Source organism: Macaca mulatta, chromosome 1 (assembly GCF_049350105.2).
Source record: "Macaca mulatta isolate MMU2019108-1 chromosome 1, T2T-MMU8v2.0, whole genome shotgun sequence".
Taxonomy (NCBI): domain Eukaryota; kingdom Metazoa; phylum Chordata; class Mammalia; order Primates; family Cercopithecidae; genus Macaca; species Macaca mulatta.
This window is the reverse complement of record NC_133406.1, coordinates 225,567,647-225,590,719: the sequence shown is the minus strand read 5'-3', so window position 1 is coordinate 225,590,719 and position 23,073 is coordinate 225,567,647. Positions and strand designations below refer to the sequence as shown.

Genomic DNA, 23,073 nt, shown 5'->3' with positions numbered 1-23,073 from the left:
TCAGGTCGTCCGCCTGCATCAGCCTCCCAAAATTCTGGGATTATAGGAGTGAATCACTGTGCCTGGCCATCAAGTGCATTTTGATCCACCCGATGAAGCCCGCCTCTGCCAGTGTTCTGCGTCCCCCATCATTAGGGCAGCCAGATCCTAATTGTGCATGTCAGCCTCGCCTTCTGCTACGTGTGCACCTTCCCCACATTACACAAATCCTTACCGTAATGTTGTGAAACATGCTGGGCACAGGTTTCTCTCCCTGTTTCACAGATGGGTCTAGAGACTTACATGACCCAGCCAAGGTCACACTGCAAGCCCTGGCGTGGCCTAGAACAGGCTTTCTCAGCCTCAGCACCATTGACATCCAGAGCAGGGCACGTCCTGTTGCCCAGTGCATTGTTGAATGTTTAGCAGCATCTCTGCTGTCTGACCGCTGGATGCCAATAACATCAACCCCAGCCAACACATCCAACAATGTCCCCAGATGTTGTCAAACGTCTCCTGGTGTCTGAACCAGCCCCACTGAGAAATACGCCTTAGAACGCTGTGGGTTCAGCATGCCACCTTCATCTTTACATTGAAAACACAACTCCTGGCGCGGTGGCTCAGCCTGGAATCCCAGCACTTTGGGAGGCTGAGGCGAGCAGATCACTTGAGGCCAGGAGTGGGAGACCAGCCTGGCCAACATGATGAGACCCATGTCTCTACCAAAAATACAAAAATTAGCCAGGAATGGTGGCACACACCTGCAATCGCAGCTTCTAGGGAGACTGAGGCAGGGGAATTGCTTGAACCCAGGAGGCAGAGGTTGCAGTGAGCTGAGATCATGCCACTGCACTCCAGCCTGGGTGACAGAGCATGACTCCATCTCAGAAAAAAAAAAAAAGAAAGAAAGAAAACACACAACTCCTCTCCTCAGTCTTACCCAGGGAGGAAAAAAAAAAATAGAAAACACAACTCCACGGACCAACAATTAGTATTTTTCTTCCTTCCCTAACACACAACATAATCTCTTCAAGACAGATGGAACCCATGTTCCAATATCTACCTTTGGCATCTTTTTCAAAGTATTTCTAGGGTGACAGTTGGGAGCAAATGGGAAAAAAATTTTTGGACGCAAACTCTTTTTTCCACTAGGCTTTGAGAAAATCCCCATCTTGCGTGCTCCCAGTGTATCTTTCACTGATAAGTTCCTCATAAAACCAGGGCCTCATCCAGGGCCACGCTGACAGAACTCCCACGGACACACCATGATTACGACCCTGCTGCTGTCTGCTTTGGTGGCTGGAGGTAAACCCTGTCACCCAGAGCCACTGCTTTCCCATCCCCTGGTGTGACTGGGAATGGGATCTTCCTGTCCTCCCCTCTCGGCCCCATCCAACCCCTACTGCATTCAGACCTATAATCATAAGAAAACTGGAATGGAGTTTCAAAGAACAGGAGCAAACAGCAGGATTCTATGACCTCTTGAGATCCTTCTAGAACAAGGGTTTTCTATTTGGGGGTTCAGAATGCAGCAAGTGTAGTTTACATTGTCTGGGTCGCTGCTTCCTGGACTCAAGACCCTTTCTCTTTTCATAGCCCTCAGTTGTGGGGTCCCCACTCACCCGCCTTCTGTGACTAGGGTGGTTGGAGGTGAAGAAGCGACGCCCAACAGCTGGCCCTGGCAGGTGAGTCGACCACACTGTACTTCCCCCTGTCCCTGCCCCACTCCCTTTACATCCCCCCTTTGCCCTTCCACCATGGGGTCTACTGTGCTGGCAAAGTGAGGACTGATGGGACTCAGAGAGCAGCACAGGCAACTTCACCAATAAGATACATTTCCGGCTGGGCCCAGTGGCTCATGCCTGTTATCCCAGCACTCTGGGAGGCCATGGTGGGCAGATCACCTGAAGTCAGGAGTTTGAGACCAGCCTGGGCAACATGGTGAAACCCGCCTCTACTAGTAATACACAGTTAGCCAGGCGTGGCGGCACACACTTGTAATCCCAGCAACTCGGGAGGCTGAGGCAGGAGAATCGCTTGAACCCAGGAGGCAGAGGTGGCAGTGAGCTGAAATTACACCATTGCACTGCAGCCTGGGCACCAAGGCAAGACTCTGTCTCAAAAAATAAAAAAAAATTTAAAAAGGTTCATTTCTGTGGCCTCGGCCAACCTTGGGAGAGGAGGGAGAGGTGCCTCCTCCAGCTGCAGTAAGGAGCTGTCCCCTCCCCACTGCCCATAGGCAGCAAATATAGTCTTACTCTATTAACCAATCAGAGGCTTGTTTACAAATGTACCATTAGTCTAGGAACCATTCAAGACTACCTATGCAAATATTCCTTGCTTTAAGGAACCAATCAGTGCTATTTGTGCAGATTCATCTTTAACTACGGCAAATGAATGTTACCAATGAAAAAAATGTTTTCTTAAGTTCATATAATCATAGTGATATCAAGACTAAACTGCCGAGTGGGGCACAGGCACAAATTACTACAACGTGTTAATGGTGGGAATTTTAACAGAACTGTGTAAAGCTTACATTGACACAAACAAATACAGTAAAATCTCATTTATCTGATGTAACTAGGACTGAGCAATTGAAAAGTTGGTTATAAAGAAATTATTTTAAATCATACATATATGTTGTAAACATTTTATCTTACACTATGTAAACAATTTTTTTAGTTCTCAGCTGTCTTTTTCATATAAACCAAGCCACATAATATCTCATCTACAAGTTCATTTCTTTAAAGCAGAGCAGTAACTTTGAGACATTCACAAAGCAATCTGAGTTATGAGCCCATCCCGACTTTTACGACTTTTCCCCCCAATCTTTCCATTTTCTCACAGACACTAATTCAGGAGCAATTTTTTAAGAATCATGGTGATTCAGTCTCTTCCAAGCATTTAACTTTGTTTCCATATAAATAACGACTCTCTTTCTGAACCCTTATTTCATTCGTTACATGTTTAATCAAATTTCACTATTGCAAGCATCATTGATATAAACTACTTTAGGAGCAAACCCAGCTGAATCAGGATGAGTTTCCAACTTAAGCAGGAGGAGCAATTAGCAGCCCACTAGCCTTGAGCATTCAGAGTGACCCATGCAGCAGTCACTGTGTCTACAGAGGCCAGCGTCATTCATCTGGTCCTTGATTAAGAGACTGTCAATGATAGGCCAGGCACGGTGGCTCATGCCTATAATCCCAGCACTTTGGCAGGCCGAAGCAGGTGGATCACCTGAGGTCAGGAGTTTGAGACCAGCCTGGCCAACATGCTAAATCTCTGACTCTACTAAAAATACAAAAATTAGCCAGGCATGGTGGCGGGCACCTATAGTCCCAGCTATCTGGGAGGCTGAAACACAAGAATCACTTGAACCCTGGAGGCGGAGGTGGCGGTGAGCCAAGATCACACCTCTGCACTCCAGCCTGGGTGATAGAGTGAGACTCCGTCAAAAAAAAAAAAAAAAAAAACTGTCAATGATAGAATGATGGCAGATATTTCACTTTTTTTTTTCTTTTTTTCAGACAGACTCTTGCTCTGTCACCCAGGCTGGAGTGCAGTGGCACGAGCATAGCTCACTGCAGCCTCCACTCCTGGGCTCCAGCCATCCACTGCCTCAGCCTCCCACAGTGCTGGGATTACAGGAACCCACCACTTGCTCAGCCACAGTAAAGTTTTTTTGAGACAGTGTCACATTCTGTCACCCTGGATGGAGTACAGTGGGTGGCGAAACATGGCTCACTGTGGCCTCAAACTCCTAGCCTCCCACCTCAGCCTCCCTACCAGATGAGACCACAGGTGCATGCCACCACACCCGGTTAATTTTTTTTTTAGAGATGGGGGTCTCACTATGTTGCCCAGGCTGGTCTTGAACTCCTGGGCTCAAGTGATCCTCCTGCCTCAGCCTCCCAAAGTGCTGGGATTACAGGCATGAGCCACTCAACCCAGACTCACAATTTATATACTTGGCTTTGTGTATTTTTGCCAGTTCTTTTGCTTTTCTCACAGTCCCACGGTATTTTTTGCCTGAGAATTTGGAAGAAGGGCCACAGTCCCTCTGCTACAGGACCCCACAGCACCAGGCGCATTTGTGCTGAGAACTAATCATTGCTGCCTACAAAAATACTTCCTCGCCCTCTTGCACAAAGGTATTCTTGCCTTGAGAACCAGTGAATGTTAGTCTGTGAAGAGTCCCTTGTGCTTTGTGCTTCTGTTTCCCTGGGGAAATTGTTTTACTGAGATCATAGGCAGATCTAGCTGGGTGGGGACCCAGATGAGGCAAGTAAGACATTCACTCTGGGGCAAAATGTAAGGGGGTAGCACAAAACTTAGCAGCCAGCCGGGCACAGTGGCACACACTTTTAATCCCAGCTATTCAAGAGGCTGAGGCAGAAGGATTGCTGGAGCCCAAGAGTTTGAGACCAGTATGGGCAATATAGCTAGCTGTCACAAAAAAAAAGAAAAAAAAAGTCCTCACTAACCAAAATGAATCATAATTTAATGCAATTTTATTTTTTCTCATGGAGACAGAGTCTCATTCTGTCACCCAGGCTGGAATGCAGTGGCACAATCTCAGCTAACTGCAACTTCTACTTCCTGGGTTCAATTAATTCTCCTGCCTCAGCCTCCCAAATACCTAAGATTACAGGTGCATGCCACCACGCCCGGCTAATTTTTTGTATTTTTAGTAGAGACAGGGTTTCATCATGTTGGACAGGCTGGTCTCAAACTCCTGACCCACCTGCCTCAGCCTCCCAAAGTGCTGGGATTACAGGTGTGAGTCATCCCACCCACCAGCTATTGTCATTACAGTATTAATCACCCTGAGAGCCCTGCACAGTAGCTTTTTCTCCACATTTCCAGAGAAGGCAACTGGGACTTGGAAAGGTTACAGAATTGCCCAAAGGCACTGAGTTAGCCTGGGGGGGAATGAGGATTCAAATTTGGTTCAGTGCTTGTTCTTTTAGCTACACTTTGCTGGCCACAAACAATACCTACTACATGGACTAAATTTCACATCTGTCGGATGGTTTCAGCACATTTTCAGATTGGGGGGGTACATCCTTTGAAGTATCTTTTTTCACTTTCCGTAATTTTTTTTTTTTTTTTTTTTTTTTTTTTTGAGACGGAGTCTCGCTCTGTCGCCCAGGCTGGAGTGCAGTGGCCAGATCTCAGCTCACTGCAAGCTCCGCCTCCCGGGTTCCCGCCATTCTCCTGCCTCAGCCTCCCGAGTAGCTGGGACCACAGGCGCCGCCACCTTGCCCGGCTAATTTTTTGTGTTTTTAGTAGAGACGGGGTTTCGCCGTGTTAGCCAGGATGGTCTCGATCTCCTGACCTTGTGATCCGCCCGTCTCGGCCTCCCAAAGTGCTGGGATTACAGGCTTGAGCCACCGCGCCCGGCCCACTTTCTGTAATTTTAAACATCTTTTTTAAAGCCAGTTCATCTGAGACCTCTTAATGTCACACAAACGAGAAATGCCAAATGGCTAATTAAAAACAAGAACGTTCAGAGAAAAGCAGGCATCTGGCATCTGCCAACAAACAGATCATCGTTCCCCACAGTTACAGGAAGCCCCATCAGTGCAGTCCATGCCCTACTGTCACCTCCCTGCCCTCTGCTTGGCCGTGGCAGGGAATTGAAAGACAGGGGAGGAGGAATGAAGGAACAGGAAGGGCATGGAACAGCTTCATTAGAGATAAAACAGTGTCAGATGTCACCACCTTAAAGTTCTTTTTTTTTTTTTTTTTTTTTTTTTTTTAAAGACAGGGTCTGACTCTGTCACCCAGGCTAGAGTACAGTGGCGCCATCCCGGCTCACCGCAACCTCCACCTCCTGAGTTCAAGTGATTCTCCTACCTCAGCCTCCGAAGTAGCTGGGATTACAGGCACACACCAGGACACCCGGCTAATTTTTGTATTTTTACTACAGATGGGGTCTCATCATGTTGGCCAGGTTGGTGTCAAACTCCTGGCCTCAAGTGACCCACCCGCCTCGGCCTCCCAAAATGCTGGGATTACAGGCGTGAGTCACGGTGCCCAGCCTCCACCACTTAAAAATTGTACCCTACACCTGTTAAACTGTCAATCTAAACAGAAACCTTTTTTTTTTTTTTTTTTTTTTTGAGACAGACCCTCACTCTGTCGCCCAGGCTGGAGTGCGGTGGTGCCATCTCGGCTCACTGCAACCTCCGTCACCCGGGTTCAAGGGATTCTCCTACCTCAGCCCCCTGAGTAGCTGGGATTACAGGCGCAACCCACTGTGCCCTGCCTAGAAACCATTTTCTAACCTGAAAAAATTTATTTAAAAAAACATGAGGAGCCGGGGGGCAGGGGAGTAAGGTCCACTTACGCAGTCTCATGTTCCCATGAGTGGATTTGGTCTTCAGGGGGAAACTAGACAAGCAGGAGACAAGATCACCCGCCCCTGGTGATCTCTTTCATTCTATTCATTTGCTTATTCACTCACTTGTTCAATCAGTCAGCATTTGTTAAAGACCCAGTATGTACCAGGCACTGTTCTAGGCGCCTGGCACATAGCAGTGGGGGGAAAAATTCATGAAGCCTTTATTAAAGTGGAGACGTGGCCAGGCACGGTGGCTCAAACACCTGTAATCCCAGTACTTTTGGAGGCTGAGGTGGGCGGATCACTTGAGGTCAGTAGTTCGAGATCAGCCTAGCTAACATGGCAAAACCCCGTTTCTACTAAAAATGCAAGGAAATTAGCCAAGTGTGGTGGAAGACACCTGTAATCACAGCTACTCTGGTGGCTTAAACAGGAGAATCACTTGAACCCAGGAGACAGAGGTTGCAGTGAGCCGAGATGGTGCCCCTGCACTCCAAACTGAGCAAACAAGCAAGACTCCATCTCAAAAAAATAAAAATAAAATAAAGCAGAGGAGTGAGACAATAAACAACTGAATGAGTAAACTCATAACATGCCAGAAAATGCAAGATGCTATGATGAAGAGTAACACAGAGCAAGAGGAAGGAGGCGAGTGTGTCTGTGTGTGTGTATGTACATGAGCGTGCATGTACGTGTGTGTGCACACTCTTGGGGCCAGCATGGTCATAGAAGACCTCATGGAGAAGGTTACCTAGAGCAGAGACCAACAGGAAGTGAAGGAAAGAGTTACATCGATATTTGCAAGAATATTCCAGGCAGGAAGAAGAGCCAGTGCAAAGGCCCTGAGGCAGAAGTGGGTTTGGTGTATTTGCAGAACTGCATGGAAGTCAGTGTGGCTGGAGGAGAGGAGAGTGGGAGCCTATGGAGTCAGAGAGGCCACAGAGGGCCTAGTAAGTCATCACACACTCTTAGGTTTTATAAACTGTAAAGGGGGAGCCCCTGGAGGGCCTGAGCAGACAACAGAAGTCATCTGACTTCCATTCAAAAAGGGTCATTCACGCTACTGTGTTGAGAAAATGTGGGCGGGAGCGGGGAGAAGAGATGGGAGACTAGAGTGATCATTGAGAAGAGAGGATGACTGGGACATGCAGTTGAGGTAGTGACCAAGGGGTACCAACCACTCCACATATTCCCAAGCTAGAGCTGATGGGATTTGCTGATGGACTGGAATGAGGGATAACAGGGAAAGACAGGAGCCAAGGATGACACCAAGGTTTGCGGCCCCAGCAGCAGTGGAGTTGCCATTGACTGTGACAGAGGACCCTGGGGAAAACCACATTTGGGATAATTCAGGAGTTTTGTTTTCGACATACTAAACCGGAGGGAGCTAAGGAAAGAGCTCCCAAGGAGGGGAAGATCCCATCCAATCCAGTTGCAGAAAGATGTTCAGAACAGGGTTTTTTGGGGGTTTTTTGTTTTTCTTTTGACATGAAGTCTCAATCTTTTCACCCAGGCTGGAGTGCAATAGCACGATCTCGGCTCACTGCAACATCTGCCTCCCGGGTTGAAGTGATTCTCCTGCCTCAGCCTCCTGAGTAGCTGGGATGACAGACACACGCCATCACACCTGGATAATATATGTATTTTTAGTAAAGACGGGATTTCACCATGTTGGCCAGGCTGGTCTCAAACTCCTGACCTCAGGTCAATTCACCAACCTCTACCTCCCAAAGTGTTATAATCACAGGCATAAGGCAGCACTCCAGGCAGAATAGTTATTTTTTAATAGTCTATATGTTTTTTGTTTTTCTATCCCAGATTTTTTGCGTTAATTTTGTTGTTGCTTTTTGTTGGGGGGGCAGAGCAGATACATGCCCTTGCTGTGTCACCCAGGCTGAGCACAGAGCAATCACAGCTCACCGCAACGTAGACTTTCTGAGATCAAACAATCCTCTCACCTCAGCCTCCTGAGTAGCTGAGACTACAGGTGTGCACCACCACTCCCAGTTAATTTTTATTTTATTTTAAAAATTTTTGGGTAGAGTCAAGTTCTCACTATGGTGCCCAGGCTGCTTCACAAACTCCTGGGCTCAAGCAATACTCCCACCTCCGCCTTCTGAGTAGCTGGGACTATAGGCATGCACCACCGCACCCAGCAGCTAATGTTGGGCTTTTTTGTAGATACAATGTATTAGTCCTTCCTCACACTGCTAAGAAAGACATACCTGAGACTGGGTAATTTATAAAGGAAAGAGGTTTAATTGACTCACAGCTCAGCATGGCTGGGGAGGCCTCAGGAAACTTACAATCACGGCAGAAGGGGAAGGAAACACATCCTTGTTCACACAGCGGCAGCAGGGAGAAATGCCGAGCAAAAGTGGGGGAAAGCTCCTTATAAAACCATCAGATCGTGTGAGAACTCACTATCATGAAAACAGCTTGGGGATAACCACACGCACGATTCAGTTACCGCCCACCAGGTCCCTCCCACGACACGTGGGGATTATGCTATAATTCAAGATGAGATTTGGGTAGGGACACAGTCAAACCTTATCAGATGGGGTTTCACCATGTTACCCAGGCTGGTCTCAAACTCCTGGGCTCAAGTGATCCTCCTTCCTTGGCCTCCCAAAGTGTTGGGATTACAGGCTTGAGCCACTATGCCTGGTCTGATTGGTTTTAATATAGATTGCATTAACATGTTTCTTATCGTGATGTCTGAGGTTTTGCGTGCCCCCTTAAGTTGTGCACCTGAGGTGAGTGCCTCACTCCCCCTTACCCTAGTCTCAGCCCTGTTCTTGGGAAACTGGAGTGCAGGGAGGCCCTGCTTTTTCAGCCACAGAGCTCCTGTGTTTCTCCCCAGGTCTCCCTGCAATACACCTCCGATGGCAATTGGTACCACACCTGCGGAGGGACCCTGATAAACAACAGCTGGGTCCTGACGGCTGCCCACTGCATCAGGTAACTGCCATTCCCTGGGCACTTGGCCTGCTCACCAGCCAGTGCTCATTTCTGAGCTGGGGGCTCAAATGGCCTGAACCACGCTACATAAAGGAATCTTGCAAATAACCACTAGCCTGGCTGAGACACAAGCTGTAGTCAATCAATGGTTCAGTGTGTTGGCCCACCAATGTCAGTACATGGCATAGATGGGGTGTCCTGTGCCCGGTACTGAGGGAGGATGAGGAGAAGGGGAAGGCCTAATCTCTGCCCTCTTGGGGAAACTATATGTGGCCTCTGGATCTGGAATTGGGTTCCCTTGAACAACTTGACTTCTCAAAGCTTCAATACCATCACCTGCAGAAAACAATGGAGTAACAGAATTTAGTGTGAATTCAATGAGTTGATTTACTAAAGGACCTGACACTTAGTAAGTGCCCAGTGAAAGCTAATTCTGAATTGTAGACTAATTATAAAGGACCACGAGGTTCTGCAACGTTGTTCACTTATCCTCTTCGTTGTCCGTGACTTCTGCTCATCATAGCTGGAACTCACCAGAGCTTTTGCTGGGTCGTTGTGACTCCCTACCAGGAGTGATCCCTTCTCCCATCTAATTTATAATAAGCTCTATGAGGTGATGGGGAAACTAATAGAGACTTACAGTCAGGGGGCCTGGCTTCTGGTTCTGGTTTCTCACTAACGGTGGGACTCCGGGCCAGGTTACACCTCTCTGGGCCTCAGTTTCCCCATCTGAAAATGAAAGGTGGGAAAAATGTCCTTGAGAGCAAATGACTCCTGTTTTCTCTGTGTTCATCTCATTCCCTCCATAATCCTACAGAGTCTGTGTTATTACATTTATTTTATATTATAGTTTAAAGTTAGTATAGTAACAATTATTATATGCTCATAGTTCTTACGTTATATACTTTAGGCTCTATTATAACTAACTGATTGTCCCAGGGGAGGAAAGATCCCCAAGCCCAAGCCCCACCTAGTGGCTCATGCAGCTGCCAGTTACTTGGGTCTATCCCAACATTATCCAAAGCCAGGCCTCTGGAGGTGACCCTCTCCCTGGGCCCCCTTTCTCCCAGCGACTCCAGGACCTACCGCGTGGTGCTGGGACGGCACAACCTCTACATTGCGGAGTCTGGCTCGCTGGCCGTCAGTGTCTCTAAGACCGTGGTGCATCCGAAATGGAACTCCAGCGATGTCTCCAATGGGTTCGTTACTGTCTGGGTGCAGTTGGGGGTGAGGTTGTCAGGGAACAGATGGGGGTCTCACAGAGGCAAGGGTCTCAACCCCACCACATGCCCTCTGCTTCTTCTTTAGGGAAGGGGAAGGAACTCTGGCCTCTTAGATGTGGAACCAGCTCCAAAGATGTCTGGGGTGGGGATGTGACCTGGGGAGGGAGAAGCAAAGACTGCCAGAGTGACCTGGTTTGCTGCCAGTCAAGCCTGCAGGGACCCTGTCCGCTGAGCGTGTATCTACTTCATGCCAAGTCCTGGGGACACAGGGACAGTGCTGTCGACCCTGTGACTCTCCCTGGAGTAGGACACAACCTCTCCTGCCTTGCTCCTTTCAACAAGGCCCTCTGCATTTTCAAACATGCCCTGGGACCCTGCCACTCAGAGCAAGCTGGGGCAACGTACAGGGAACGATGACAAGGTCTCAGAGCCCTCCAAAGCCCCACAGGGCAGGAAAAGTCAACCCTGTCCTCACGCTCTGCTTCTGCACTGACCCAGGTACGACATTGCCCTGGTCAAACTGGCTAACCCCGTCTCCCTCACCGACAAGATCCAGCTGGCCTGCCTCCCTCCTGCTGGCACCATTCTACCCAACAAGTCCCCCTGCTACGTCACGGGCTGGGGATATCTGCATAGTAAGTGGGAGCCAGGAGCCCCCAGGCCTGGGAAGGAAGGGAGGTGATGTCACCCCTGTCTGGCCAGGGCCTCTCACCTGTCATCCCAGGGTGTGTAGCTGCCTGGGAGAGACGGGATGGCATAGGCTGATGCCTGCCTGGGTTCAAATGTCAGCTCTCCCACTTCATGACTGTGACACCTTGGGCACATTACTAGTTCTCTCCATGCAGCACTTTTATCATATGTAAAATGCAAATAATTGGCTGGGCGCCGTGGCTCACACCTGTAATCCCAGCACTTTGGGAGGCCTGGCGGGCGGATCACTTGAGGTCAGGAGACCAGCCTGACCGACATGGTGAAACCCCCTCTCTACTAAAAATATTTTTAAAATAGCAGGGCGGCCGGGCGCGGTGGCTCACGCCTGTAATCCCAGCACTTTGGGAGGCCGAGACGGGCGAATCACGACGTCAGGAGATCGAGACCATCCTGGCTAACACTGTGAAACCCCGTCTCTACCAAAAATACAAAAAATTAGCCGGGCGTGGTGGCGGGCTCCTGTACTCCCAGTTACTTGGGAGTCTGAGGCAGGAGAATAGCGTAAACCTGGGAGGCGGAGCTTGCAGTGAATGGAGATCACACCACTGCACTCCAACCAGGGCGACAGAGCGAGACTCCGTCTCAAAAAAAAAAAAAAAAAAAAAATAGCAGGGTGTGGTGGTGTGCTCCTGCAGTCCCAGCTACTCAGGAAGCTGAGGCAAGAGAATCGCTTGAACCTGGGAGGTGGAGGTTGCAGTGAGCCAAGATTTCGCTACTGCACTCCAGCCTGGGGGACAGAGTGAGACTGTGTCTCCAAAAAAAAAAAAAAAGGGGCATAATAATAGCAGCTACATCACGGAGTTCTCAAGAGGATTAAAGGAGATTATAGGAAGCCTGGCATGTGGTAGGTGCTCTGTGTTAGTTGTTGTCACTGTCCCTATGATGGAAAGAAAGTTACAGAGACCATGTGACATCTTCTGTGTGGCCCACAGAGTTCAGAACAGTATTTTCCTCTGTGACCTGAGGCCCCTAGAGTCCTCATTGGACCCTCCGTGCCCCATGGCAAAAGCTGTCCCCTGTGCCATTCGGTCTTGCTGCTCAGAACCTGGCTGAGGCCGGGTCTCCTTTGACATAGACTCCAGGGGTTAGAGATCCAATGACTGTAGCCACCAAGAGGAACAGAGTTCCCGCCCTTCCCTTGTGAAATCACCAGAGGTTTGGAAGATTCTAGGAAGGGATGAGTGATAATGACCTTATGACCATAATGACATTATGAGTGATAATGACATTATGACATTTCTCCCTAATGACATAAACCCATAAGTATAATGACATGTTTTTCCAGGGCACATCCACATACGTACCCTCCAATAAATCCCCATTGCCCTCTCGACTGGCTTATCTGTAAACACAAGGACACATGAAATCCTGCAGTGAGCGGTGGTGGAAGAGGCATTTCATGCTTGTTAAGATAGAAGCACAACCGCCTGTGTGTTTCCCCAGACAACCCTGGGGCAGATGCAGTTCATCTGAGACAGTGGGAGCGGGGAGGCATCCAAATGCTTGGCTTTTAGGCCCAGCTCTGTCGGTCACGGTGAAACCTTGGGCAAGTCACTTGCGAACCTCAGTTTCCTTATCTGTAAAATGGAAACACTGTTGGTGAAGACCAAAGAGGCGAAAGGTGAAAATGCATCCTACATTGCAAAATGTTATACAAGTGTTAATTACTTATTAGTGGTCTTAAGCCAGACCATTAACTTCCTTTTTTTTTTTTTTTTTTTTTTTTTTTTGAGACAGAGTCTTGCTCTGTTGACCTGGCTGGAGTGCAGAGGTGCAATCTCAGCTCACTGCAACCTCTGCCTCCCAAGCTCAAGCGATTCTCCTGCCTCAGCCTTCCAAGTAGCTGGAATTATAGGTGTGTGCCACCACGCCCGGCTAATTTTTGTATTTTAGTCGATACAGGATTTCACCATGTTGGCCAGGCTGGTCTCAAACTCTGGACCTCAAGGGATCCACCCACCTTGACCTCCCTAAGTGCTGGGATTAGAGGGTGAGCCACTGCGCCTGGCCGACCCTTAACTTCCCTAGGCTCAATCCATAGTGAAGAATTATGTTAAGCTCATCCTTGCCACTCATAGTAACAGTAATGCAGGTGATGGTGGCTGTGTCATTGGGGGCCATTATGATAGCCCTCCCTTCACCACACCAGCATATTTTTCCCAAGGAGGGGGCTCTAACTGCCAGGAGGCTCACTTTCTTATTTCAGATAAGTGACAGCAAACCAGGGAGCTAGCTCAGCAAAAAAAGGGATTGTTCTAAGGATTTAAAAGTTTCAACCTAAGGGCTGAGATATAGCCAGGCATCAGGAACAGGCTGGAATCAGGGGCTGGAAGCCTGTAAGAAACTCAGGAAACCGTCTCTTGGAATTTCTTTTCTTTGTGAGTCTAATTCATTCTCCACATGAAACAAAACGTCAGTCATTGCCAAAAGCTTCCCAGATTTACGTCCTCTGAAACCGGAATCTCTTAGACCCCATCTCAGGATCCCAGGGGAGGGAGCTCATTGGCTTAGCTTGAGTCAAGTGTTCACTGCTGAACCAATCAACCGTGAGGACACAGTGTAGACAAACATAGCTGTTCGCATATTGCAATGGATGGAAGACAGTAGCAGGGGAACCCAGTAAGGGTCAACCACTTCCTTTTTCTCATGAGTCCTTGCATCCCTAATGCTTTCTTTCTGATCTCATTCAGCCAGCGGGCCTGCTTCTGAAGTCCTGCAGCAGGGCCGGTTGCTGGTTGTGGACTATGCCACCTGCTCCAGGTTTTTCTGGTGGGGCAGCACCGTGAAAACCAGTATGATCTGTGCTGGGGGTGATGGCAAGATCTCCAGTTGCTACGTGAGTATCAAAATCAGGGGCTCCGCTCAATGACAAAATGTGACTGGGGATAAGGCTATAGAGGTCCACCCCTCCATAGGTCTATCCTCCCACCTCCTGGCAGAAGTACCCAGAAATATGTTCCAGATATAGCAGAACCCGATCTCTGGCCAGGCACTGTGGCTCTTGCCTCTACCCTGTCACTTTGGGAGGCCAAGGCAGGCAGACCACTTGAGGTCAGCAGTTCGAGACCAGCCTGGCCAACATGATGAAACTTTGTCTCTACTAAAAATACAAAAATTAGCCGGGCGTGGTGGCAGGCACCTGTAGTCACAGTTACTCAGGAGGCTGAGGCAGGAGAATGGTGTGAACCCGGGAGAAGGAGGTTGCAGTGAACTGAGGTCACATCACTGCAATCCAGTCTGGGTGACAGAGTGAAACTCAAAAAAAAAAAAAAAAAAAAAAAAAAAAACTTGATCTTGGATCTTGTTTGTTCTTGTTTTGAGATTCTCCTTGTCGTGTCCACCCCTCTCACTGCTGGGAAGTCCTTCCTTGGGTCTCATCAAGGTCTCTCATGATTGTCATTCCGTATCCTTTCCTCTATGCTGGAAGGGAACCAAAGGAAGGTATTCCCTGACTTAGGGCCTTTCTAGGATGACTTCTGGGTTTTCTGTTGAATTACTCTCATCAGTGGCCCAGCGTGTCCCCTCCAGGTAGCTGCCACGGAAGCCTTCCCGGAGACAGTGTCTTAACCACCAGGAATTGCTCTGTGTTGGACTTAGCAGTGAAGTGGGGATGGAATAGGAAGGAGATCCACACGCCCTTCAGATCACACTGTGCCCTACACACTCTGCCCACACAGACCACCCCACCCGCGGGAAGACAGAGCCAGTGGGGAAGAGCCTGAACTCTGGGATGTGGCCTCAGCTCCTTTATAAATGGCCTGTGCAACCTTGGGCAAGTCCCAACCTCTCAACACTCCAGTTTCTCCTCTTCAGTGGTCTGGGGACACTGTGAATATTTACCTCGTAGGATTTTGTGGGGATTAATGAGATAAGGCATAGAACATGCTTAGCTCAGCTCTGGCCACACAGGAAGAATAAGTGTTGGCTCTTGTTGGAATTATGGTACCATCTTGGGCTATGACCACAAGGGCTGCCTTCAGAGGACAGTGACCTGCAGCAGAACAATAGAAATGCATTGAGAACAATGGTTCCAATGGGCAGCCCCTTCCTCTCCCCTTACCCTTTTATAACTCTGGCCTTCCTCAGGGAGACTCCGGCGGGCCGCTGAACTGCCAGGCGTCTGACGGCCGGTGGGAGGTGCATGGCATCGTCAGCTTTGGGTTCAGGTTCCGCTGCAACTTCTACCACAAGCCCTCCGTCTTCACACGGGTCTCCAATTACATCGACTGGATCAATTCGGTAAGAACCGGACCAGCCCTCAGCTCATGCCTGTAATCTCAGCATTTTGGGAGGCCGGGGCGGGCAGATCGTGAGGTCAGAAGTTCAAGACCAGCCTGACCAACACAACAGAAGCCCACCTCTATTTTTTTTTTTTTTTTTTTTTTTTTGAGACGGAGTCTCGCTCTGTCGCCCAGGCTGGAGTGCAGTGGCCAGGTCTCAGCTCACTGCAAGCTCCGCCTCCCGGGTTCACGCCATTCTCCTGCCTCAGCCTCCGGAATAGCTGGGACTACAGGCGCCCGCCACCTCGCCGGCTAGTTTTTTGTATTTTTAGTAGAGACGGGGTTTCACCATGTTAGCCAGGATGGTCTCGATCTCCTGACCTTGTGATCCGCCCGTCTCGGCCTCCCAAAGTGCTGGGATTACAGGCTTGAGCCACCGCACCCGGCCTACCCCACCTCTATTAAAAGAAATACAAAACAGTTAGCCAGGCGTGGAGGGCCCCCCTGTAAAACTAGCTACTCAGGAGGCTGAGGCAGGAGACTCCCTTCAACCTGGGAGATGGAGGTTGCAGTGAGCCGAGATTGCACCATTGCACTCCAACCTGGACAAGAAGAGTGAAACTCCAACTTAAAAACAAAAAAAGAGAGTGAGTTCCATAGAAATGGTGATTTTATTTTTGTGTATCTGTGTGTGGCCCAGACTCCACCATCCATTGCTGTAAACGGGTATATTTATCTGCAAAGCCCAAAACCTGATTCTTTCAGACCCCCATAGCATTAATTATTGGAAATTAGTCCCCCTCAGGGGTCTTCCAGCTATTCTGTAGGGTGACCAACCATCCCGGTTTATGCAGGACTGAGAGGTTTTCCAGGATGCAGGACTTCCTGTTTTACTCTGGGACCATCCCTGGCAAATAAAACCGAGTTGATCCCCCTGTCTTATCAATGGAAACTCAGAGCTGTCTCCTTTCAGCTTCCACAATAACTCAATTTGTTTTTAACAATGAACACACATTTGTTTCTAACAGTAAGCATTAACATTATGTATTAAAAATAATAGGCCAGGTGCCATGGCTCATGCCTGTAATTGCAGCACTTTGGGAGGCCAAGGAGGGAGGATTGCTTGAGCCCAGGAGTTCAAGACCAGCCTGGGAAACATAATGAGACTCTGTCTTTACAAAAAAATTTTTTTAATTACTTAGGCATGGTAATTACTTACCATGGTAATTTTTTAATTACTTAGGCGTGCCTATAGTCTCAGCTACTTGGGAGGTTCAGGTGGAAGGATCACTTGGGCCCGGAGGCCAATGCTACATTGAGCCAAGGTCACACCCATGCATTTCAGCCTGGTTGACATAGCAAGACCATGTCTCCGAAAATAATGATAATAATAACTGGCATCAATATTAAGGAGCAAGCGTGGATACACGCAGCAGTAGGTGAAAGCAGCCAGAACAGGAAACCCTGTCACAAGAAAGGGGCGGCTGGTGGCTCACGCCTGTAATCCCAGCAGTTTGAGAGGCCAAGATGGGCAGATCACCAGAGGTCAGGAGTTCAAGACCAGCCTGGCCAACATGGGGAATCCCCGTCTCTACTAAAAATACAAAACTAAGCTGGGTGTGGTGATACGTGTTTGTAATCCCAGCTACTCAGGAGGCTGAGGCAGGGGAATCACTTGAACCTGGGAGGTGGAGGTTGCAGTAACCCGAGTTCGCGCCACTGCACTCCAGCCCGGGTAACAGAGCAAGACACCATCTCAAAAACAGAAAAAACACACGAAAAAGAAACGGGTGCCCCGGAAGGGGCAGAGGAGCCACCATGCCTGTTACTGAATGCTGGGAGGGAAGAGTTGGACATTCTGTGCCGATGAAAGACCACCTCAGTTTGCTCTTCTGTAAAATGGGACTTGAACTAGACCAGGACTCCTCCACTATTTAGGCGCTACAGCAAATGGGAGTTATGGTATTTGTGGCAGAGCCCCAAAGAAGGGGAAAGCTGGCATCTGAGTTCACCAATTTTAATTTGCAGAGAAGTGTTCATTAAACTGACACTTATAAAAGCAAATATGAAGCTGCAGCCATGAGCACATGGTCACAGGAGGAAACTAAACTGTCAAAATAAGCAGGTGGCTGCTTCCAAGTGTTCCCACTGATTCTTGCCAGCTCCTTATTCATTTGTCTGTCTGCTGGCATCTTTTTGCCAACAAGTGGTCACAGGCAGAGATTCCAAAAACGTTTGTTGGAGAAAAATGGAAAATCAAAAAGCCAGTAGCCATTAATCATTAATTGGTGCTTTTTTATATATAAATTGGGAAAAACCCATCTGAGTCCACCTTTGGAGGCGCCACCCACACATCAAAGGAGCCTGGCCTGAGACTGACTGGATGAAAGGCTGCTTAGGGGCCTTTCCCAGCCAAACCCTAAGACCCTTTTCCAGCCCCAGCTGCTGTGGGAGTCACCATGCAGCTGGTCCTGGCAGCAACCTGGGGACCTGAAGCAGGGGCAGGGGCAATTGTCCCAATTTTTTTGTCCCAGCGTCAGCTGTTCCCAGCCACAGACACAAGCACAACAGAGCAGGCCAGATCTCGAAGCATGGCCAGATGGCAGCAGGGATCCACAGGGCATCACGTCTCGCGAGGCAGCTGGGCAGAGTCCCTGTGTTCATGGGAGAGCAGTAGGGGCAGGCCAGGTGCCCGGTAACGGGTTTCAGAACGGGGAGAGCCAAGCAATCAGCTGTCCTTGGGTGGGGGCTGCCCCTGGCAGCTGCGGAGGGACTCGTGAAAACTTGCAGTGGCCCCAACCCAGGAACACACCATGTGCAGCCTGGAGTCACGTACCACTAGAGCCCTGGGGGTGCCTGAGAGCACCTGCCTGGATAAACCCAGACAGGTGACAAGCCAAGGTCAGGAAGTACAAGCAAAAGAGCAGAGAAGCAGAGGAGACAAGTGGCCTGGCGCTTTCATCCTTTCAACAAATGTCCATTGAATGACAGTCACACGTGAAACTTCAGCGATCCTTAGCTTTTATTCTTTTACCAGAAGGTAATACATACTGTGTAAAAATATTAAAAGAATATAAGAGTGTATCAAGTAGAAAAGTAGAAGTCCCCCCTCATTTTACATCTCCAGTTCCACTCTCCAGAGGTAATCATTGTTTTTGTTTATGTTTTTTGAGACAGAGTCTCGCTCTGTCACCAGGCTGAAGTGCAGTGACTTGATCTCGGCTCACTGCAACCTCTGCCTCCTGGGTTCAAGTGATTCTCCTGCCTCAGCCTCCTGAGTAGCTGGGACTACAGGCACACACCACCACGCCCAACTAATTTTTGTATTTCTTTTTTTTTTTTTTTTTTTTTGAGACAGAGTCTTGCTCTGTCGCCCAGGCTGGAGTGCAGTGGCCGGATCTCGGCTCACTGCAAGCTCCGCCTCCTGGGTTTACGTAATTCTCCTGCCTCAGCCTCCTGAGTAGCTGGGACTACAGGCGCCCGCCACCTCGCCCGGCTAGTTTTTTTTTTTGTATTTTTTAGTAGAGACAGGGTTTCACCATGTCAGCCAGGCTGGTCTCAAACTCCTGACCTCAGGTGATCTGCCCACCTTGGCCTCCAAAAGTGCTGGGATGACAGGCATGAGCCACTGCTCCTGGACAAGTTGTCATTGTTAACAGCTTGGTGTGTGGTCTCAACTTTATGTGCATATGTAGCTATATATTTACATAGATAGACACTGTCTTCTAAGCAAAAACTGGGATCTGAGTCTTCATACTGTTCTGCAGCTGTTTTTCACTTAACACCTTATCACATTTTATATGTCAGTATGTACATGTCATTCTTTTGAACAGCTAAATACTATTCCATAGTTTGAGTATAATGAATGAAGCTTTCATATTTTCCATTTTTCACTCTTACATTATGCAGTGAACAACCTTGAACATAATTCTTGCTCCCTGGTCTGAGTATTTGTGCTGTAGCAGCTGGATCTCCTGCTGTTTATAGCACTAGATCATGAAGTTGGCATATCAAAATGTTTAACAGGCCGGGCGCGGTGGTTCACGCCTGTAATCCAAGCACTTTGGGAAGCTGAGGCGGGTGGATCACTTGAGGTCAGCAGTTCGAGACCAGCCTGGCCAACATGGTGAAACCTCAGCTCTACTAAAAATGCAAAAAATTAGCCAGGCAGGGTAGTGCATGCCTAAAATCTCAGCTACCCGGGAGGCTGACGTACGAGAATCACTTGAACCTGCATGGCAGAGGTTGCAGTGAGCCCAGATCGCCCCACTGCACTCCAGCCTGGGCAACACAGTGAGATTGTCTCAAAAAAAAAAAACGTTTAACAGACACTGATCAACAGCCTCTGGAAACAGTTATGGCACCAACCACATTGCATAACTGCCTTGCAAACAGCAGTTTTGATTTGAGAAACAAATGAAATCTAAAAATATGCCATCCACACATTTGGAATATAAGTTTTAGGGGTTCAAAGGCCCCCTACTCTGAAGCCCACACAGGACTCCTGGTAAGACCCCCTTTACAGGAAGACCCTAACAGGTCAATGAAAAGCTGTGATTGCATCTTTGTTTTCAAAACATCATCAGAACTCCTCAGGCAGGAGCTAGTGCAGTGTGGGCTGCCTGTGACTCACTTGAGGAGCTTAGCCCAGAAGGACAGAGACAGGAAACTGCCACGCACAGCTCTGCAGTTAGGTGAACCTGACGATTTTCTTGTGTGTCCTACAGGTGATTGCAAATAACTAACCAAAAGAAGTTCCCGGGACGGTTTCAGACTTGGAAAGGTCCCAGAAGGAAATTAATATTATAATAAAGTGACAACTATGCAAATCACATCTTGATGAGAGATTTATTAGCAATCCATCCTAATATCCAGGGCCCTAAAAACCAGAAATAGGCTGGGCACAGTGGCTCAACCCTGTAATCCCAGCACTTAGCACTTTGGGAGGCCAAGGCAGGCAGATCGCTCCAGTCCAGGAATTCAAGACCAGCCTGAGTAACATGGCATAACCCTGTCTCTACTAAAAACACAAGAAGTAAATGGGCGAGGTGGTACGCACCTGTAGTCCCAGCTACTCAGGAGGCTGAGGTGGGAGGATCGCTTGAGCCCTGGAGGTAGAGACTGCAGTGAGCCACAATCGCGTCATCGCACTCTAGCCTGGGCGACAGAGTGAGACCCTGCCTCAAAAAAAAAAAAAGAAAAAAAGAATTTTGCATCTGCGTCTCCCTGCCCGACTGAGACCTCAAGGACCCAGCCCACTTTAGAACCTGACACATGACATTATTGTCAAACAACATATAAATGGAGCACTAAGCTCCAGGGAGGGAAGTGGGCTGTAGCGGCTTCCTGCACTCTGCATCCTCGGCCTCCCTTTCCTCCCCTCCCAGCAGAGAAGCCTGGATTTCTGTGCAGGCGCTGCCCCACCGGATCCAGAGGTTCTGGGTGAAACCTCATGGCCCAGGACCAAGGCTGGAGCCCGTGCTCCAGGCCTGGCCAATCAACACATTGCATCCCCTTCCCCACTGCAGCAATTGGCTCAGGGATGGGCATGTGACTGGAGGCAGGTCCAATCAGAGAGGTTGCGCGACTTGAGCGGGGAGCTACCAGAGGGCTGTCATTCACTGCACAGGTGTGAGGATGAGGGAATGTGAGGCTACAAAGCAAAATGAGAGGGGAAGGGGGAGACGGGGTGATTTAGCTCCCCAGAGTACATCTGGCAATGTACGGAGACATTTTTAGTTGCGGCAACTGTGTTGGGAGGGGTAGGGACTGGCATCTAGCGGACTGGGGCCAGGGATGCTGTCAAACTCCCACAATGCCCAGGACATACATACAGCCCTCAAAACAAAGCATCATCCCGCCCGAAATGTCAACACTGCTGCAGGTGAGGAACTCCGGACCAGAGATGCTGCGGTGATCTTGTCCTCAAGGAAGGGAGAACCCGGAGCAGCTACAGGCCTCTTAACGGAGGCTGAGATGAGACCTCAAAGCAGAAGGCAGAAGCAAAAGATGAAGAAAAGCCAAGTCCAAGGGCCATCACCAGGGCCCTGAAACCTGCTCTGCCTGAAGCCAGCTTTGCTCCTGGATTTTGCCATTTTGTTGGCTTAAGCACAACTGTGTAAGTTTTGTGTCATTTTCAAATCCTGACAGCAATGTGGTGGAACGGACCGAGCATCTGTTCTTCTCCTTGTTTGTAGATAGGCAACCCTAGACCAGAAAGCCTGTGAGATTGGCCCAAGGTCACACAGCAAATTCACAGCTGGTGTTTGTTCAGTGGCCTCCTATAGGACAAGCCTTCTTTTTATATTAAAGACACAGAGCAGAATGCCAAATAAAATATGAGACTTAAGAAATAATTGGTTGGTGCTGGGCGCGGTGGCTCATGCCTGTAATCCCAGCACTTTGGGAGGCTGAGGCAGGCAAATCACCTGAGGTCGGGAGTTCAAGACCAGCCTGACCAACATGGAGAAACCCCATCTCTACTAAAAATACAAAAATTAGCTGGATGTGGTGGTGCACGCCTGTAATCCCAGCTACTCAGGAGGCTGAGGCAGGAGAATCACTTGAACCCGGGAGGCAGAGGTTGTGGTGAGCCGAGATCATGCCACTTCACTCCTCACTCCAGCCTGGGCAACAAGAGTGAAACTCCTCAAAAAAAAAAAAAAGAAAGAAAAAGAAATAGGAAATAGTTGGTTGCTGTAGTGACTGATGCAGACCATAAGTAAGTCCAAACTATTACAGAGAGTATGGGATGGAGTTGGGACTGGAACCCACGTCTTCTGATATCCTTCCCATGGGGTCTTCCCACGCCCCCAATCTTCCTCACCTTTGCACGATCCTAGGGAGATTACAGAATTCTTTCCCACCCATTTTCTTCCCCATACAATAATCCTGCAATCCAGGCCTGGGTGGTTATCTAGGAAACTAAGGCCCAGAAGATAAGTGACTTGTCCTGACCTCCGCACTCAAAATTGGTGGATCAAAGACTTCAACTCAAGTCTTAGGGGTTGAAGTCCAGTTTCCCCACTGCTTTTTTGACTAGGGCAAAAACTAGAGTTTGTGGTCACAGAGCGGAGCTTCCTCATCAGCAGCGGGCCTGCCTGGCTTTGTGCTGTCCCAAAAGGCGAGGAGAGTGAAGGTCTAAGGAAGAACAAGAGAGTCCACCAGGAAACCGTGCTCACTCCACGCTTCCCCTAACACAAGTTGAACTCCTAGGAGGTGAGGCAGGATGCTGTCTCCAGTGGTGGCAAGTAATGGGCTTTGGAATCAGACCAACCTAGTTCCAATTCCCATTCTGCCGCTTAGAAGCTGTAGGATCTTGGGCAAGTCACTTCACCTCTCTGAAGCTCAGCTTCCTCCTGTGAAATAAGAGAGCCTCTTGCAGGGTTTCCTAGGGCTTAGATTCAATAAGGAATGTGAGTGCATCTAATGTCTATGTGGTGCTGGGTGAGTGTCACCCTGCCTTTGTTTGTTCCCCTTTGGAAGAAGCTTCTGCTTTGACACAATTTGGAAGATGAGGGTATTGGAGAGGTCCAAACTGTTATTCTCCTGGAAAAGGACATAAAATGCATCTGTCGCCCAGGCTGTGGTGGCTTGATTGCAGTTCACTGCAGCCTTGACCACCCAGGCT

At 48.9% G+C, this 23,073-nt stretch overlaps 1 protein-coding gene across 2 annotated transcripts; it reads left to right on the top strand.

Moving 5' to 3' along the window:
• Positions 1-1,165: 1,165 nt before the first annotated feature.
• Positions 1,166-21,375, top strand: LOC114674067 (chymotrypsin-like elastase family member 2A). 2 transcript variants are annotated; one of them, XM_077973548.1, is made up of 8 exons: positions 1,166-1,284; positions 1,576-1,664; positions 9,192-9,289; positions 10,360-10,488; positions 11,011-11,147; positions 13,914-14,059; positions 15,310-15,462; positions 21,328-21,375. In XM_077973548.1, the coding sequence occupies exons 1-8, from the start codon at positions 1,245-1,247 to the stop codon at positions 21,358-21,360; spliced, it is 825 nt and encodes a 274-aa protein (XP_077829674.1). In that variant the 5' UTR covers positions 1,166-1,244; the 3' UTR covers positions 21,361-21,375. The 2 variants fall into 2 exon arrangements, with proteins under 2 accessions (XP_077829674.1, XP_077829678.1); XM_077973552.1 differs by lacking the exon at positions 21,328-21,375 and adding an exon at positions 20,171-20,277 and having other exon boundaries at positions 1,170-1,284.
• Positions 21,376-23,073: the final 1,698 nt, after the last annotated feature.

Excerpts from the sequence above, each read along its gene's own strand:
- LOC114674067 (XM_077973548.1), top strand. The coding sequence starts at position 1,245 with ATGATTACGACCCTGCTGCTGTCTGCTTTGGTGGCTGGAG. Across the intron at positions 1,285-1,575 it reads GTCTGCTTTGGTGGCTGGAG|CCCTCAGTTGTGGGGTCCCC; the intron begins GTAAACCCTGTC and ends CTCTTTTCATAG. Across the intron at positions 14,060-15,309 it reads GCAAGATCTCCAGTTGCTAC|GGAGACTCCGGCGGGCCGCT; the intron begins GTGAGTATCAAA and ends GGCCTTCCTCAG.